At 56.3% G+C, this 18349-nt stretch overlaps 1 protein-coding gene across 4 annotated transcripts in view; it reads left to right on the plus strand.

Moving 5' to 3' along the window:
- The first annotated feature begins 950 nt into the window (after positions 1 to 950).
- Nfix (nuclear factor I X) overlaps positions 951 to 18349 on the plus strand; it is a 94205-nt gene continuing 76806 nt past the window's right edge. For all 4 annotated transcript variants that reach the window (XM_038312544.1, XM_038312547.1, XM_038312546.1 and 1 more), the window contains exon 1: positions 951 to 1065. In XM_038312544.1, coding sequence (XP_038168472.1) covers positions 1039 to 1065 — 27 coding nt within the window. In that variant the 5' untranslated portion in view covers positions 951 to 1038. The remainder of the gene's footprint in view (positions 1066 to 18349) is intronic.

Raw genomic sequence — 18349 nt, forward strand, 5'->3', positions numbered from 1 at the left:
TGGTTATCAGGATTGTAGATCAGTGTGCCCTAGGGCTGGGCAGCACAATGTGTGATGTGTGTGCCCCTGTACAGCGACACTTTGTGTTCTTTGTATGGGAGTTGCAATGTGTCAGTGCATCCTTTTTATCAGTGTCACCCCGTGTCTGGGTGGATTGTCACAGCTGCCTGCCAAGATATTTTGGCTTAGCTGTGTGTTGGTGTGTCACTGTGTGTCTGGAGTGTGACAAGGTATGGTTGTGTGATCATACGTGTATCACTCCGCAGTTACATGTGTGGCACGTGTATGTATGTTTGTATGGCTCTCAGCGTTGGTCTGCATTGGGACGACATGTGACAGTAGGTGGTGTGTGGATCTTGGTTGTGTCTGTGCCCGGTGTGCACCTCCGTTTCGTGTGACTCCATAAGGATCAGGCCCTACGTTCCTCCGTGACATTTGTGCCCATCCAAGCCCCGCTGCGTGTCAGCGTGTGTCGGCGCCCGAACGCCGGCCAGCACGTGTCGGGGCGGCCGCGTCGGTGTGCGTCCCCGCGTGTGTGTGTATGTGTGTGTGCGTGTGTGTCTGTGTGTGTGCGCGCGTGTGTGCATGTGTGTGCGCGCCGGCCGCGCTCACCCGCCCCGCCCGCCCCTCCCCGCGCCCCTCCTCCCGCCCGCGCCGCCCGCCCGCTCCCTCTCCCCGGAGTGCGCCGCTTCCAAACTTTGTCTAAACTTTCACTTTCACAGCGCGGCGGCGGCGGCGGCGGCGGCGGCGGCGGGCGAGGGCGACCGGCCGAGCGGCGGCGGCATGGAGTAGACGCGCGGCGGCGGCGGCGGCGGACGCGAGAGGCAGCGGCGAGCGCGGCGGCGGCCCGGAGCCCGCGGGGCCGAGCCTGTGAGCGCGGAGCGGCGGTGGGCCGAGCGGGGCCGCGGGCCGGGCGGGCGCCGCGCGGCGGAGGCCGGAGCAGCGGAGCCGGAGCCCGAGTGCCAGCCAGCGCGACGCCGCCTGCCGGGCCTGCCCTCGCCGCGGCCGGCCTCCGCGCTCGCGCCCGGGCGCCCAGCGATGTACTCCCCGTACTGCCTCACCCAGGTACCGGCCGCCGCCCCCGCGCCCCGGGAGGGCCGGGCCGGGGTCCCAGCAGGCGCGCGGGCTGCGGGCGGGGCGCGGGGCGCTGCCCCGGGGCGCGCGGCGGGAGTGCGTGGAGAGTGGGCGAGGGGGGCGAGTGCGCGCGGCGGGGCGCGGCGGACAGCGGACCCCTGCTGCTGCGCGGCGGTGCGGCGTGGTGGCAGGCGCGGGCAGGCAGGGTGACACGGCGGCAGGAGGCAGAGTGGCCCCGGGGCGCCGGGGAGCGCGGGCGGGCGGGCGGCGTTCCCTGAGCGCGGCGCGGCGCGGCGCGGCGGCCCCCGGGGTGGCAGTGGCGGGCGTGAGGGCGACATCTCTGCGCGCGGCTGGGGTGCCCCGAGCGGCCCGGGCGTCTCCCCAAAGTCTTTGTTCAGGCCTCGCATGGGAGCGGGGCTGAGAAAATGGCGGGGCTCCCAAATTTCGGAGGGGCAGGGGAGGGGAGGGAGGGACGGGCGTGCTGCCAGCCCGGGCCGCGCCTCTCTGCGGATCCTGGACGTTTGCAGACGCGGCTTCCCAGCCCCAAACTTTCCTTCATGCAAACTTTCCGGTCTCGGAGACCTGGACCGCCGCGGTGTGGACCTGGAAGTGCCCCAGGGAATCCCGGCCCGCCACCCGCAGGCGGGAAAGGCGGGAGCAGCGGTGGACACCGCAGGCCGACCCCGTTGGGATCAGCCGTCGGGTCAGCCTCTGGCACAGCAGCGCCGACCTTGGCGTGCGGCGGGAGCGCGAGCGCGAGACCGTGTCCCGCCTCCAGCGAAGTTCCCTGCGCAGTGTATAGCGGAGGTTGAGGCCTGGAACAAGCCTGGTGTGCCACCCCGCTCTTCCCAGCCGTGACTCCAAGCACTGAATGGGGCACAAGCTAGCCCAGCCCAGACCTAGAGGGACCCTCACAGTGCTACCTTCAGGACCAGGCCAGGGCAGGTGACAGACAGCAAGCAGAGGGGATTTGTAGAGGTTGTTTAGCCTTGCCGGCCGGTCAGGCCTGTCTTTGGGCGCTCTCTAGGCTAGCCCTGGGTCTCTACTGGCACCCTCTGCTAAGCCAGGGCCCTGTCAGACAAGTGTTAAATGTGCCCCACCTTTGAGTGGGAGCTCATGCCTGTGATGCGTATATATACTGCCAGGTATGTTGAGGGGCATGCCGGCACATTTGGAAGGGTAAAAAGATACATGCAGGTCCGTTGCAGTTCCGACGACACAGCAGTCTTGTATTCCCAGGTACCAGTGTGTGTTTGTGAGTCTAGAATCTATGTGTGTCCACTGTGGGCCGATGGTGGCCAGGCTGTGTGGCACAAACACAGATGACCAGGGGAGATGGTCTGTTTTCCAGTACATACCACATGCAGGTGGGTGTCAGCGGAGGGGCCCATCCTCGCCTGCCCCACACAGTGTACACACATGCAGGTGTCAACAGGCAGTCTGACCACCACAACGGTGTGGCTCTGCACCTCCAAGTTGTCAGCTACCGTATGTTGGGTCCCCCACAGGAGGACCTTGTCAGCTATCTAGATCTGAGCTGGGGCTACCTTCAGGGTGACAATTTGCTGGTCTTTGTGGCTGGTGTTTGAGGCCTCGTAGGACAAAGACCCCATACTCCAGCCGCCACCTTTTCCCCCAGGCTGCTCGCCAGCCTCTAAGACACGCTTGTCAGGCATCTGGGCTTGCCCCCTCCTCACCCCACGGGTCAAGTGAAGAACCCACCCCTGGAGAGAAAATGCCAGCTGATACCCTGGTGACAAGGCTATGAAGGGACTGGGATGGCCCCCAGGATTGGGGTGATGGCCTCGGCTTGGCTCTGTGGCACTCCAGAAGGGAATATGGGCTCCAATCTGTGCGAGTTACATCTTGCACGCGCCAGGCTGCCTGGGAGGGGAGTGGGCACAGTCTCACCAGTCTGCCAGCCCTGCGTGGTGGGCAGGGAAACCCCTTTGCTTAGGGTCCTTGGCAGCCTTCGGTCAGCAGGGTCTGGCTGTCCCTGCCTTTCAGCCACATCTCTCTTCACAAACCTTTCTACCGCCATAGTTTGCCCGCCGTCTTTGCTTTTCCAACCAACCTCTTTCGCTGCCTGCCTTTGTGTGTGTGTGTTTCTCTATCTCTGCTCTTTGTCTGTTCCTTGCCATCTCTGTCCTTCTGTCCATCTAGCTGTCTGTCCCTCTGTCCCTGGCTCTGCTCTGGCTCTGGCCTCTACCTCTGCTTCCCCCATTTCACTCTCAGCCTCTCTTCCCCCACCTCTCGGCCCCCTCTCCCTTTCCTTTTTTTTTTTTTTTCAGACCAGGATTGGCTTCAATTTTAAAGTCAATAAATAATTGAGCCGAACCAAGCTTGGAGCAGCAGGGCCCTGTGGGGCGGCAAGGGGAAGGGTAGTGGGGGGAATCTCCTTCTAGAAAAGAGAAACAGTGATCCATTGGTTGCTGGAGTTGCTGAAGGGCTTTATAGCAGCCGGGCTGGGGCTCAGATGGACATCAGGACTGAGGTGGACTCAGTGGGCCCCTCAACAAGCGGAGACACACACATGTGCCATCACCACCAAGGGGAGGTCGTAAACATCGTATTCACGTTGACATCTACACACACACAACTCTTAACATACACCTCAGCACACATGTGCCCCTGGAGATGGACTGCGTGTATCCGTGTAAGCTCAGACATGAAAACCTCCGTCACATCGCCATCAAGGCCAAACTGTGCGCCTGTATTCATAACCACCAACAATACACACATCACCCCCAAGACAGGCTGTGAGTGGACATGCACAGAAACAGTGGTATCTCCCAGAGTCATGGATTCCTCAGTACACCCTCGACCACGGCAGGTGTAAATGTGCACACAAAGCCCAGGACAGACGAGCCATGGACATACGTCTTCGTATGGAGTCTTGATTTTCAAGTTATGAGCAGAGACTCTCTAATATCTGTATAGGTACACACCCATGTCTTCCCACTCCTGGCCACAAGAACACATATGCTGATATGTGGATAATTGTGAACACACACAAAGACACACATGGAGGGGCACAGATAGGGTCACACTCCGACACGCATCTCTGTCAGTCCCTACAGAACCTTTGATCGTGCGCAGATGTGTACACGCTTGAAGGTGAGCTGGAGCTGCCTTATGTCTCTTTCCCACCTCTGTGGCTTTTCCTGGGTCACTGTGGCCACTCTTCTGTCCTTATAAATTATGACTCGTGCTCACGTTTTGTCTTTTCATTTGTTTCTATGGTGGATGCCTTGCCACGTAGCCCAGGCTGGCCTTGAACTTTTAGTGGTCATCTTGCTTCAGCCTGGTGCTGAGACAGCAGGGCTGGACCTGGTAGTCTTGCTTTTTTGTTTGCTTGAGACAGGACTTCACGTAGCCCAGGCTGCCCTTGAAGTAGTTCTGTACAGATGATAACCTTAAATTCCTGATCCTCTTGCCGCTACCTCTCGAGCCTGAACTGCCATGCCTCGAAGTGCTTGCTGGCTTTTCTCTCTGGCTCTGGCTCTGTGCACACCTTCTGCCCCTAACAGAAGAATGAAACAAGCCAAGTCAGGCTACTTTGGGGACTACAGTGGCGTCCTAGGAGATGTTCCAGTGCTGGATCTGGTTGAGCTCAGAGCCACGGCTTCGCTGGGTTAATACATCTCCAGAAGGAGCCTGGGTTCTTGACCTAGACACGGATGTCTCATGTAGTTTCCATGGCTGCCAGATGGAGGCCGTGAGGGCAGAGGTCAAGGACTAGTCAGCAGTCTCTCTGCATCTCTCAGTCCTGGTCTGTGAAGTACATGTGTACCTTGGCCCTGGGATGTAACTCACTGCTGGGCAATGACTTGTGCTTGAGAACTGCTCCCGTCGCCATATTGGCGACAACTGAGCCTTCCCAGTGTAGAGAAGGCAAGAATACAGGGTAGAGCCCCATGTCACCGTGGCAATCCCAGTGAACAGCCTGGAGGAGGAAGCAAGAATTTGGAAGGACAGGGCTCGGCTCTTTTCCTATTATTGGGGTTTTGTAGGCTGGGCAGAGTGGCAGACTTCACAGTAGGGCGAGGTGACTGGCATGAGATGAGATGACGTTCCCTGTCCAGTGGGAGCCAGGTGTATGCAGGCACAGATTGGTCTGTATAGGAGTGGGACGAAGCATAGAGCCTTGTTCATCCTGATAGTGACTTAGAGATGCCCCCTCTGCTCTAGAGCCGCTTCGCAGTCTGCAGGGAGTTGATTGTGATGGGGACACTCCAGAGAGCAGGACCCCGTGTGAACACTTGACTGAATGCAGGCTTTGTCGGGGGATGCCATGTGGGAAGAATCCTGGGGTGAGCCTGGTTGGGCTGCAGACCTGCCCATGTTTTCAGCTGCTTGGATTCTCTGTCCTTCAGGGATAGGGCTGCAATTTGGGGTGTATCTCCTGCTTGGTATTGGAGATACAGCTTCTGTCCCTGGTGAGATGGGTGTCTCCACCGTCCTGCTGGGTCCAACAAGATGGGTGTCTCCACCGTCCTGCTGGGTCCAACAAGATGGGTGTCTCCACCGTCCTGCTGGGTCCAACAAGCTGGGTGTTTCCACTGCCCTCCTGCATCCAACAGGAGGGGTGTTGCTACTCTCCTGTTTCCAAAGTCCTGGATGTGGAGTTGGAGGTTGAAGGGATGACTGATAGACAGACAGGGTTCTCGAGATTCCAGTAAATGATCAGTAGGCTGGGTGGTTTTGTAGCCACCGTGTCCTCATGGACCCCTGTATGAGCCCATGCGTGTTCCTTTATATTTGTCTTTGAGGGCCTATTGATGGGTGCTACCTGCATTTCACCCTAAGGACTGTCGCACCTTCTTTTATGTATTTAGTGACGGTGTAGTTGGGGTGTGCATTGCCATGCATGGCCGTGCGGCTGTGGCGTGGCCTTGCCCAGCTCTTTGATAGCACTGGGCCTGTTACTTTCACCGTTCTTTTGCCTGTGCTTCAGAGTGGAGTGACTGTATGTAGATCCCACCTACAACAATGGATTGGCCTGTGTCTTTCTGGAAGGATAGCAGTCACATAAATAAATGTGTATTCATAGGTCACATGCGTGTTAGCGTGTACATGCCAGGATGTGTCTCTGTGTGCCGGCAACCCACCCCATGTCATTGTGCATCTTGGGCTTGTCCCTGTGACTGTGGTGTCTCACCACATGGCCTTTCTCTCAGGCATTCCTTGGCTTCTAGACACCATGCATGATGTCCATGTGTCCATGATGTATTCTCCCCCCACCCTCCACTGAGCAGCTGGAAGCAGGCTGGCCTCTTGTCCTTCCCATGAGGTTGTGTGACCATGGTGGCCCTGCTGAGCCTCTGCCTGTTGTGGACAGGAGCTCATTGTGTGGGCAAGGTGCGGTGTGCCGGGACAGCCCATAGACCTCCCTCTGTCTGTCTGCTCAGTGCACATTGATTTTGGCTTCTGCCTGTGGCTGCTCAGGCCTGGCCAGCTGGGTGTATGACTGTCTCTGTGGTCCTGAGACCACTGTTCCTATGGTCCTCAGCACCCTCATTGCTGGGGTCCATAGCCCAGAGCCCCTTGATATCCCTGGGAGGCTCTGAGGGTTCGGATTTGGAAACTGAGGTCCCCTTTCCTTCCCCCTTTCTCTAGCTCTATCCTCTCTCCCTCCTCCTCTCCTCCCCCTCCCGCTCCCTCTCTCCCTCTCTCTCCTGCCAAACGCGTCTTGGCTCTCTCTGAATATCTCTCCTCCTCGATTTTTGGCTCCAGCTCTGGGCTCACTCACTAAAGGAAGAAGGGCTAGCTCCCCACCCCCACCCCTTCCTCAACACCTCCCCCTCCTCAGGAGCCCCTCTGAGGGCGGGAGCAGCCTCTAGCAGGGGCCTGGGCCCCAGAGTAGGCTTGGCCAAGGGGGGCCCAGGCCCAGAGGGTGAAGGGATGAGGGGGATTGGGCCTGGCAGCCTTAGGGGACAGTGGGCAGGGTGACTATGCTGCCAGGCTGAGCAGGCGGGCAGGGAGGGGTCGGGGCACAGAGCTGGGGTGTCTGGCTTCTGGTGGGGCTGGCAGGCCTCTGTGAGGCGCAGCTGTGCCCAGAACTCAGAGTTGCGTTTGCCACCACTACCGATGTGGCTGCGCCAGCTAGAGAGGGGAGGTGGGTATCGGGCACTGCGGCTCTACGCAGCCAATCAGAAGCTGGGTTGCACTGGGGAGCTTTCTACCCACTAAACCCCACCCTGAGGGGAGCTTGGGGTAGTGGCCAGTAGTGGGCAGGGGTCAGTGCTGGGACCCAGCTCTGTCTGCTGGAGCGGATGCCAGCATTCCTAGCATAGGTTGACCAGAGCAGGGTCTGTCTGTCCCCACCTGAATCTGTAATCCAAGCTGGAGGAAGGGACCATTCTGAGGTGCAGTCAACGCCATGTCTCGAGAGGCGACTTTCAGTCTGAAGCACAGGGGAGAGGGGCACAAATCATCCAGGTGGGTCCAGGGAAATACCAGCTTCGATGCAGTCATCTGGTGGGGGAGTTTGTTCTGAGTCCATCTCATCCAAAGTCATACACTCGCTGGCACAGGCGGCCGAAGAGAATCCCATTGGCAGTCCAAACCTCCCTCTATCAGGCACAAACATGTGTGCACACGCACACACACAGACGTGTACATACAAAGAGACTCCCCCCCTCAGACACCTACAGATACCTAGCCGCACCCCAGCATGTCAATGCGCATGGCAGGCAGGGAGCCACGTGTGGGTGGAGATGCACAGGGACTCACAGTCACACAACCACATGCCATGAAGCACCACCACTCAACACACAGTAGCACATGGAACCCACAAACACATGCACACAGTGTCACTGCACACACGAGAACGCCCCCCCCTGCCCCTGCACCAAACACAGGAGCAGGCCTGAGCACACACATGCAGTAGCATACTCGTGGAAGCATGGGCACATAGCCTTCAACCCAGTGTTTCCAGAGTGATTTTACCCAACGGGGGATGTCTGGAAACGTATTTGGTTGGCACACGTGAAGGGGTGTCACAGGCAATAGGTGGGTGGAAGCCAGGGAAATTGTACAGGTCACCCCACTACAAAGAACAATCCAGCCCCAGATACCAGCGGTGCTAAGGTCTGAAACACGGCCTCGCAAATACATTCGGTAACAAACGCACGCGTATGACTAATACATATCTATAGTACATCTGTACATGTAAGACAAAAGGCTGGCTGGCACAGGGTCCCACACAGACCTGGACATTGTCCCATGTGCTGCCACACATATGTGAACCCAGGCAGAGTGATATCCATAGGTTAGTTTGCACTCGGCCACAGCCAGGCCAGGTTAGAAATAAGAGCACCCTTACGGGAGCCATGTCACTGGCTGACTGAGCCACTTGGGCAACCCTGACCTGTCCTGGAGCCCTGGCTCTCTCTCTGGCCTAGCTTGTGGGACACGTCCATCTGTGCCCAGGACATGGATTTCTGGACCCAGCAGCCGAGGTCCCTCCCTTCACTGCCCAGCCGTAGAGAACAGGAAATGGGACAAAGCTAAATTTGAGACCTCGTCTTTGTGGGGCTCTAACCGTTGGCCTTCATTCCTTTGCAGTGCTGGATTAGAACCCGGGGCTCATGAGTGCTACTGCTGAGCTATGCTGAGCTATGCTGAGCTATGCTGAGCTATGCCCTCACGCCAACCCTTTACCTTTTGGTTCTTCACTTCTGACCCTGAGAAAAGAGAGGAAAGTCATAGGTGGCCGAATAGCAGGGAGAGGGAGTCTTCTGTAGAGGGACAGCAAATTGTCCTAAAATCATGCCGACAGTTAGTGTGTATACAGGGCTCACTGTGTTGGGTCCTGAGCTAGGCGACCCTGAGCACATCTCGTATTCTGTGTGAGGCAGGGCTGTCTATTAGCAGAGAGCTGTAGAGCTAGTTTTCTAGGTTGGAATCCCGGCTCTGTTAGGCTAGGCTCTCACTAGCTGTGTGACCTCAGATAGATCACTCAGCCTTTCTGGCTTTTATTTTGAAAGCAGGGTTGTGACCAGCCTTGTAAAAAATATTTCTTTATTTTAGGTGTTTAAGTGTTTTGCCTGCATATATGCCTGTGTACCACATCTGCTCCTGATACCTAAGAGGTAACAGGCCAAAAGGTGTCCGATCCCTTAGCACTGGAACTAGGGATGGTTGTAAGCCACTGTGTGAGTGCTGGGAACTGAACCTTGGTGTTCTGCCAGAGCAGTTATTAAGCCAACTCTCCAGCCTATGGGGGTGAACCCCTTTGATCCTAGTACTTGGGAGACTGAAGCAGAAGGATCAAGAGTTCTAGACCAACTTGATTTATAAATAGCCCAGCCCTGTCTCAAAAATAATGTTCCTTTGTTTGTTTGTTTGTTTTTATTGAGCATGGTGGCTTGCCTTTAAATCCCAGCACTTCAGAGGCAGAGGCAGAAAGGTCCCAACCCAATCATCTCAGCATAGTTTACATGGGAAGGCCCAGGCTAGTCAAGGTTACATAATGGGATCTTGTCTCAATAAACCATAATAATAATAATATAATAATAATAATAATAATAATAAATAAAAAAGAATGTAAAAGAGAAGAGAAATCAGAGGTGTACCTTGCAGAAAATGCTCTGAAATTGAACGGGGATGTGGACATGGGCACTCGATTTTATATACGACAAAACGGGATCCAGAGAAGCATGCCTAGTGCTAGGGTCAAAGGCAGGAGGCCATGTGGTCTCTGCTGGTTTCTGATCTCAACTCTGGGAGTCCTGGGGATGAGGCAGCTCCATAGCCATTTCCGTGGTCTTTCCCTGATTCCTGCAGTCACTACAAGATTTGAAGAGTGCTCAGCCTCAGTCCTGTTTGCACCCCCCTTATTCTGACCTTTAAGGTCTTCTGTTTAGTGCTCATAAGAAAGGTGGTCTTCCAATGCTTGCACCCCACAGGTCAGGCCCCTCAGCATAGCAGGCCCACTGCCGTCTCCCATACCTTACTGGGCACCCAACTGGAGCCTGCATGTAAGGGGTGCAGCCGGGGGGCCTTTACGTTCCTTGACAAATATTTGCCAGGCACCTCCTGGGTGCCAGGCCCTGTTCTAAGCCCTGGGGGCTCGGCATGGTGCAGAACCAGCAAAGGTGCCAGCCCCGGTGGGAAGGCAGACACTGAGCCCGATAAACAAGGGTGTGTCCCGTCCTTGGGACTGTGCTGGGTGCTGTGGGAAAGAGCTCAGCAGGGCCTTCAGAGTGTAGGCAGCTGCAGGATTAGCAGAGGGGGCCTGGGTACCCACTTCTCCTACCCTCGGTCACCCTTTCTTTCTCAGACTGGAAGCGTGGGGGTAAAGGGTGTAGGGCTCAGATTGGGGCTCAACATCTGTCTAAAACCCGAAACTGATCGCCTCTCTGTAACCGCCTTCTCTGCCTCTGTGATATAACGTATGTGTCCACCTAAGACCTGGAGACATAATGACTGTGCCTTCTCCTGTACAGAATCTGGGCCTGGACAGGCACTGAAATTCTCGGCCATGGCACTCTGAGCCAGGGGCGGGGTGGGGGCAACTGGTAGCCCAGCGACGCACTTCCACCTGGAGCCCTAGATTTAGCTCCTGGGGGTGGGCCTGGTTTATTTTTACCTCTGCCTGTCACCCTGGCAGCACCAGGCTACACCATCTTTGTAGAGTCTTGGGGTCCTGCCATACTTTGGGGGAACCTGGCTTTGCATGCTGGGCCTCCAACTCTCACTGGGCCACCAGACCCCCTATATTCATAAAGTTCCTGAATCAAGGGCACTAGGCTGGGGACCTAGGACAAGATCAGTGCTACAGGCTGGCAGCTACCATACCCAGCCTGGTGGCATTTGGTTTGGCCCCCTGCCTGCCCCACCCCCACCCTGTGCCTGGGCAGAGCCGAGCGGCTGCTAGTGCCAGTCTCCATTTCGGAGTTTGCAGTGGGGGGGCATGCTGGGCATCTCCAGTCCGCTGCCTGTCCCGTGCAGCCTGAGGCTTGTTCTCCCCCATGCCTACTCCTTGGAAGGGCTTGGGGCTGCTTTGCCCGCTGCCCGTTTGCAGCCTGGAGCTCGGCGAGGATGTCTGCCTGGCTTCCATCTTTCCTTAGTGATCTTTCTCTCTCTTCATCCTTCTCTGCCTGCTATGGCTCACCATTCCTGGCATCACCTCCCTCCCCCTCCCGTAGGTGCCAACTTCACTTCCAACCCTGCCATTGTTGGCTCTCCCAGCCTCTGCCGCCTAGGGCTGGGACCAAAAATGGGGGTTTGGGAGGTGTGGGCATGTGGGCATCGGGGGCTTGCTGGTTGCTTATCTGCATGTCTGGAGTGGGCATGTTCTCTAAGCCAGTTGGCTGACCTGCCTCTTCATTTAACCTCAAGGTGGGCAGAGCTAGGCTTCTGCAAAAGCAGGGATTCTTTCATTTCTGAACCCCCCCTAGGCCTTGTGCTGGCCTCTGGACATCCAGGAGAGCAGAGTGGCCGTTATCTGCACGCCAGGTGTGGGTAGGCAAAAGCGAGTCTTCATGGATGGGATACCCACACCCTTCCCCTCAAGTTTCTCCCAGCACTACTGGGTTCCCTAGAGCTGGGATGGGGCTGACCAAGCCTGGTATTGGGCACTTGTGCCCCCAGAGGGACAAGGGACTTTGGAGGAACCGGTTTACTGCCCCTCCTCCCCCAAGCCCGCTGCCCGAGTCTCTCTGCACTAAACAAAGTTTGCTAAGTAACTTCAAATGTTATTTGAGGACGGCCTGGCCTCAGCCCAAGGCGGCCCTGTGGAAACTTGTTTTTCGCTGCCGAGCCTGCAAGTATCAAAGACACACTTTCGGATGAGGATGAGGGGGTGCTTCCATGCCTCCCCCCTGCAGCAGGGGCTGGCCCCGAATGGACACTCAGAGCAGACACACTCAGGACACGCGTACCTTCCTGGGACATGCACACCAGAGACAGCAACAAGCCAGCCATAACATGCGGCACACACACTGATGGAGGCCTGAGCCACGTGTGTCTTGTATGTAACACGGGGTAGCGCCCCTAGCCCATGTCCCCAGTGCCTGTCACACAGTTCATATGCTCAGACTAGTTTTTTGTTTTGGGTTCCTGGATATACTTGGATAAATCTCTTCAGCCTCAGTTTCCCTACCCATACAGGGAAGCTGGCCAGTGGGAGAAGCTGAATCCCACACTGGTTGGAATTCCTAGGTTGTATCTAGAATTCCTTGGCCTGGCTGCTTTTTGGCTGTGTTTGGGGTGCCTGGTCTATCCTGAAGGCTTGAGTCCTGAGAATGGGGCCTGTTGTATGAATGCCGCTTATAGGAAGTGGCTGGCGTCGTGACTGTGTGACATGGTGTACTGGCCCCACCTGGAGGCCCTAACACCCACAGACCCCCCCAGCAGCCTGTGCCTACACTGCTGACAAGATCCCCTCTAGCCATCCCTTCCCTCCAGCTTTCATTCTTTCTCCTTTTTTCCATTTTCCCCAGTGCTGGAGAATTCAATCCAGGCCTTGAGCAAGCGAGTGCCCCACCACTGAGCCTGCACCTCAGTTCTTCTTGTTTTGTCCCTGCCTGTCTCAGTCTGTGTCCTCTGTCCTCAAATCCCTTTCTTTCTTCTCCAGGTCTCCATGCCTTTTGCTAGGTCAGAAAAAGAGAGAAATGTTTACAGGACATTTGTCCCTCGCGGAAGCCAGAGAGGCCTCAGGTCCTCCATTCATTGAGGGCCCCAGTCACTCCCTTGGGGCTGGGGGTCACCGAAATCCCAACAAGGACTGATCTCTTAAGTGGACACAGTGGGGGTGCTTTGTTACATGATCTCTGTCTCCTCTGAGGGTAGTGAACTGATGGACCCCCTGGAATATAACAGAAAAAACAAGATTTGAGGGGACCGTGGGATACCACCCCCACACCATGAGAGCTTACCACCCCCACTGTCAAATCCTCACTGAGGTGGGTTTGTAGGGTCTCCCAGCCCCAGCCCCAGCCATTGCTCATCTCCACTCACAGGCAATGCCCGCAACACCCGCCACCCGCAGTCTGTCGCGCGGTGACAGCCTGTCACAGGCACTGCCGCACACCGGCACAATCTGTCGTCCACGCACAGTCTCACACACAACCTGTCACACACACACACACATACACACATACACACACACACACACACAGCGGCACAGTCACACAGCCAGCCTCATGCGATCACACCAAGCGTCACAGCTTGTCACAGACATAGATTCCTCACAATCAAAATAACAGCTACAGACCCATCTCCAGAGCAGTTAGTTCCCTGGGGCCGGCGGGTGCGCAGAGGTACCTGTGACCCACCACATTCCTAACACGGGGCAGCTATGAGTAACCTGTTTATAGAAAAGAAAATAGAGGCCAACAGGCCAGGTACCCTATGGAGCTGGGGAGCGGTTAACCAGGTCACTTCACCTTTCCAGTCCCGCTCCTATCCCCCCAGACTTGACTCCTCCTCCCTAGGAATTCCAGGTGTCCCAAAGCCAGGCTATGAAGTAGAACCTGTGGCTCTTGCTTAAGGGTCATCAAACTGTCGGTAGCTGGGGCAAATTGAAGTGAACCCTCTGACCCAGATGCTCTCTGGTCCCAAATGGTGCTCTGGTGAGCACCGGAATCCTATGGAGTTCCATGCATGATGTGTGCCTGTAATCCCAACACTCAGGAGGCAGAGGCTGAGGCTGAAGGATCGCTGAGAGTTTGAGGCCAGCCTGGTATTCATAGTTTCAGACTAGGCTGGCCTAGAGTGAGAACCTTGTTTCAAAGAGTCAAAACCAAAATCCAAACCAGGAAGCCCAACCAATCACCTCCCAACTGAGAAAGACGACCATAGTAACACAAAAAGCCAGTAGGCAATGCAGGGCTATCCGAGGCTACTGTGTGTACCATGGGCACTGAGCTGTGGGTCTGATGTGTGTATGTATAATGGTAAGGCTAGCGTGGCCATGTGGTCTACAGTGGTGGCAGTCTGTGGTCCTGGGGGAGGGGGGTTCCAGCTGGTAGACTCAGATCTGGCAGCGAGGCGTCAGTGCCTGCCCTGTACACGTGGCTGGAATGGCACTGTGGCTTCTAGGTCTTACCCCTGTGCCAGGCCAGGCCCCAGCATCTCCAGGCATCTGCACCTCTACCCCCAGGGGCCCTCTGCGTTCCAGGGTGCTCCATCCTCCGTTTAGCTGCCTTCTTTAGCTTTCCCCTTCTTTGTTCCACCCCCGCCGGCTCTTGGGGCTTCCCCCATTGGAGTTGCCTCAGCCAAAACCAACACTGCTCCAACGACAACCCTCCGAAGCCTGCAGGGTGAGGGCCCTGCCCCTTGGCCCACTCGGAGCCCAGCTCCCAGCTCCTCTGGGTCGCAACAGCAACCAGGATACACGTGGCCGTGGCCGCAGCTTGGGCGTAGGATGTGTGTGTGGGGGAGCCTGCAATGTAGACTCTTGAGATACCTCAGTAAAGCTTTGGGGGAAGTGCACACACCTAAATAGGATTCAGCGGTGAGGGTCCCACAAGAGTCTCTAGTCACCTCGGATCAGGATCTTAATCTTCTTCACTTGTAGGTCTACCACCCCAGAAAGGCTGCAGGGGGCACACATACTCCTAAAGAAGCCCGGTTGGGCCTTGGAACCCCCTCAGTCCCTCCCCTGCGCATGCCGAGATGAGGGAATCCTACATAGCACGTGTACTACAATGCGCCTGTTCACGGAGGTTCCTGACTCAGGTGGTCTGTGTGCTTGCAAGATCCTCTAGTGCCCACGCTTGTGGCTCCAAGTGCACTGGCACGCAGCATCTCCTCAGCCTGCACACGAGTGTGTTTCACGTGAACTACACACCTGCCAGACTGCCCAGGGCACTTGGCTCCAAAGTCTTATTCAGGCTGTTGGGGGGGGGGGGGAAGGGGCCAGTAGGGGAGGCCTAATTCCCACTCTCCCTCTTTTTTTAAGAACATCCGCTCCCTCAAACGCCCTGGGGGCACAGGTAAGTAGCCTCAGAAGGCTGCTGCCCAGTGGCGCTCCTGCCTGTGCAGAATTTATATTTGCAATTTTATTTTACCTTTTATATATATTTCAGTAACCTCGCCTTCCCCGCTCCTATATGCCTTGGACATTCCACTCCCCACTAAGGCTCCGAACCAAAACCTGCAACCCCCCCCCCTCTCTCTTTTGCGTGTCAGAGACATGAGGCCTAATGCGGGGCTCTATTGAGGATGCCCCACGTTGTTAAAGGCCGAGGTCGGATTGGGCTGCTTGTTTGGATCCTTAGGCCCTCCCCAAACACTATCCCTGTAGTGGGTGCTGGAGACCAGGGGATGTGCATTCTCTTCTCTCTCTCTCTCTCTCATCTCCTCTCTCTCACTCTCTCTCTCTCTCTCTCTCTCTCTCTCTCCTCTCTCTCTCTCTCTCTCTCTCTCGTCTCCCTCCCCCCTCCCTCCCTCCCTCTCTCCTTCTCTCCCTCCCTCTCCCTCTCCTCTCTACCTCAATTCACAAAGAGGACATTTAATGTCCCCAACACCCACCCTTGGCTAAATTGCCACCCGCCAGCAGAGTCCAATGTGGCCACTGGGGCTGTGTGCTTTCAAGTGCTTCGGGTATGTCCAGCGGCCTGGAGCGCCGGACTTCCGAGACCCTATGGGAGTGGCTCAGAAGGAGCACAGTGAGGACTCCCCAGAGAGCCCCGACGTCCTGTCACTGCTGCCCTTTGTGATCTTAAGTCCCCTCTCCAGTCCATTAGACACCATCACGTGCCTGCACGCAGCTCCAGTTCTGTGCTCCCCGTAGGTGCCGCCACACGCTCACGGGTGCCTTCCGTAGTAGCCCCCGGGTGTTCTCTTGGCACCGCAGCGTGTGGCATTCCCCCAGACCCGCTGCCGCCACTGGCTCAAGACTCAGCAGGGGACAGGTGTGGGTGGGGATGGTGATGATGTCTCCCGAGGGCCCTGGCTGGAGGAGGAAGAGCAGCGCCTACTGACTGTCGCTCCTGGCACTGTCCTAACTGCATGGCGGTTCTGCCTAGAGGGACAGCAGGGTCGCGCGGGCCACAGCGGGCATCGCGCACCAAGGCAAAAAGGCGGGAGTGGGCGTCGAGGCCCCGTAGAGCAACGCGCCTGTGGCACTGTGGCCGCGGAGGACTGGAGTGGGTCTTGCCGACACCTTGTCTCGTGGGCAGCGAAGGGGACTAGTGTGAAAGGGACCACGGGCACCCCACACCTGACCGTTTACACCCGCTAAGCACTCGCTGGGGTTGGCGCAGGGAGCCCGTGCCTTCCGTGAAGTCCCTGGTGCGCAGGCGTGTCCCGGCTTCTGATTCAGAAACTACCCGCGCGACCCCACGTCGGTTGCCTCGAGGGTCCCCTCCAGGGTGCGGGGTGCTGTCGAGGGCTGCTTTGCCTCAGCTTTGCCTCAGTTTCTCTGCTGGCGTTCAGCCTACGGGAGAGAGCCAGAGCCGGGTTGCGGCTGAAGCGCTATGGACTCAGCGCGGCGCCTGCTGCTGGTTTTTTTTTTTTTTTTTCTGAGAGGTTCAAAAGCCCGGCGTCCGCCGGGACGCCAGTCGGGTCCAACAGCCCTGCGGCCCCAGGAGCCCGACGACCCTCGCGAAGCCGCCGCTTTGTAGGGAGCATTGGCGGGGAAATATCCCGAGAGATTTTTGTTCCAGTGCTTGGCTGGGGTTGGGGGCGTTTGGCCTTCAAGGAGCGTGGGGAAGAAATGTGACCAAGCGGCAGAAAATGCGCTTCCACCTTTTCTTCAGGCTGCGAGAATCGAGTTGCCTTGTCCAGCCTGGTTTTTGTTCTCTTTTGTTTTGTGTTGTTTAAAGAAAAAAAAATCACCCTAATTTTAAATTTTTGTTTTGTCCCCATGAGCAACATGGTTTTGTCTCTTGGGGCTGACTTCTTGAATTTAGGGAGCCAAAACTACCAGCTCTGTCGGGAGACTTCGTGTCAGGGCGAAAAGAGGGAAAAGTGGGGGAAGAACCTGTACCGATTAATCTGAACCTGTTGGAGAAGGGAGCTGGTGTAGGCTAATGCCCACGAGTCAGAGCCACCCCCAGGTGTCCCAAGAAGCTGCCTGTGGAACCCTCAGGCGCCACGGGAGCAGTCTTCTGAACTACTTCAGTGCGCTTTAATGGTGGGTTCATTTCGTTCCCCAATTGTATATGACTCAACTCGCTTGCAGTTGCTTCCTGCGGGGAGGTGACCCTAGGCAGTGGTTAACAACTAGGCTTGCACCGTGGACTCTGGACCCCAAGACGACCCACCTGAGCTGCAAACTTCTTCTGCACCACTTGGAACGCCCCGGCCACACTTAGCGCCTTAGCGCCCTATTATTGTTTAGGTTCCCTCCCTCCGCACTTAATTTTTTCCATATAAAGTTTTATTATTACTTTTTTAAGTGTGCGAAACTGAGGCTGAATGGTAGAAACAGAAAATAAGAAAAATATACGTGAAAAATGCGGTGGCCTCCGAAAGTGGGGCGGCAGCATCCCCTTGCTCCGTCTTTGTGCTCAGTGGCCGATTTCCCTGGTAGAACCAAGCATGGGGGTGCCCTCCGCTGAAAAGGCGCTATTTTGATTTTAATAATAATAAAAAAAGCCCCGTGTTTCATTTAGGAGTGCACTTTTGTGCTGCCCCTGTAGACAGAGCCCGGGTTTGCCACGGCCGAGTCTGTAATCAGAGAGAAATACCAGCTTTGTTGGGGGTTAGACTGTATCATTGGCTAATGTAGTGGTTTAAAAAAAATAATGCTAAGCATTGGAATAATTAAAGCGTGAGGAATAACTCCTGTCTTCTCTCTCCTCTCCATTCAGCATCGTCTTATGTAAAGACCGAAAGAGCGCTTTTAGGCCAGCCAACCTAGTTAGTTTTAATTCCCGCTCTTTCCCTCCTTACCGCCTTCCCCGGAACTCAACTGATTTGAAAATCCCCTGACTGGTAGAAAGTGGGAAACTTGCTGCCGGGAGGCAGTTCTCCCAGAGTTGGAGACGAGTCTCCCCCGCCCCTGGGCCCTGACCTGCTGCCTGGTTTTCAGTAGGTAGAGCCCGGTTTTAAAAGAGAAAGGAAGAAAGGAGCGGGGGCTCTGGTACCCATGCCAGTAAGGGCACCTTTCCCAGGCTTCTGGCCGGCTTAGGGAGAGCCAGCCCGGGGATAGGGAAGTAGCTTCACTGTATTTTGCTGGTTTTTGTTTTGTTTTGTTTGGGACAGTGTCTCACTGTGTCCCTCTGGCTGTCCTGGAGGTCACTTGTGTAGACCCTGCTGGTCTTGAACACTCAGAGATCTGCCCACCTTTTCCTGCCCTGTCACCCCAGAAAGGATC

Source organism: Arvicola amphibius, chromosome 15 (genome assembly GCF_903992535.2).
Source record: "Arvicola amphibius chromosome 15, mArvAmp1.2, whole genome shotgun sequence".
Lineage (NCBI taxonomy): Eukaryota > Metazoa > Chordata > Mammalia > Rodentia > Cricetidae > Arvicola > Arvicola amphibius.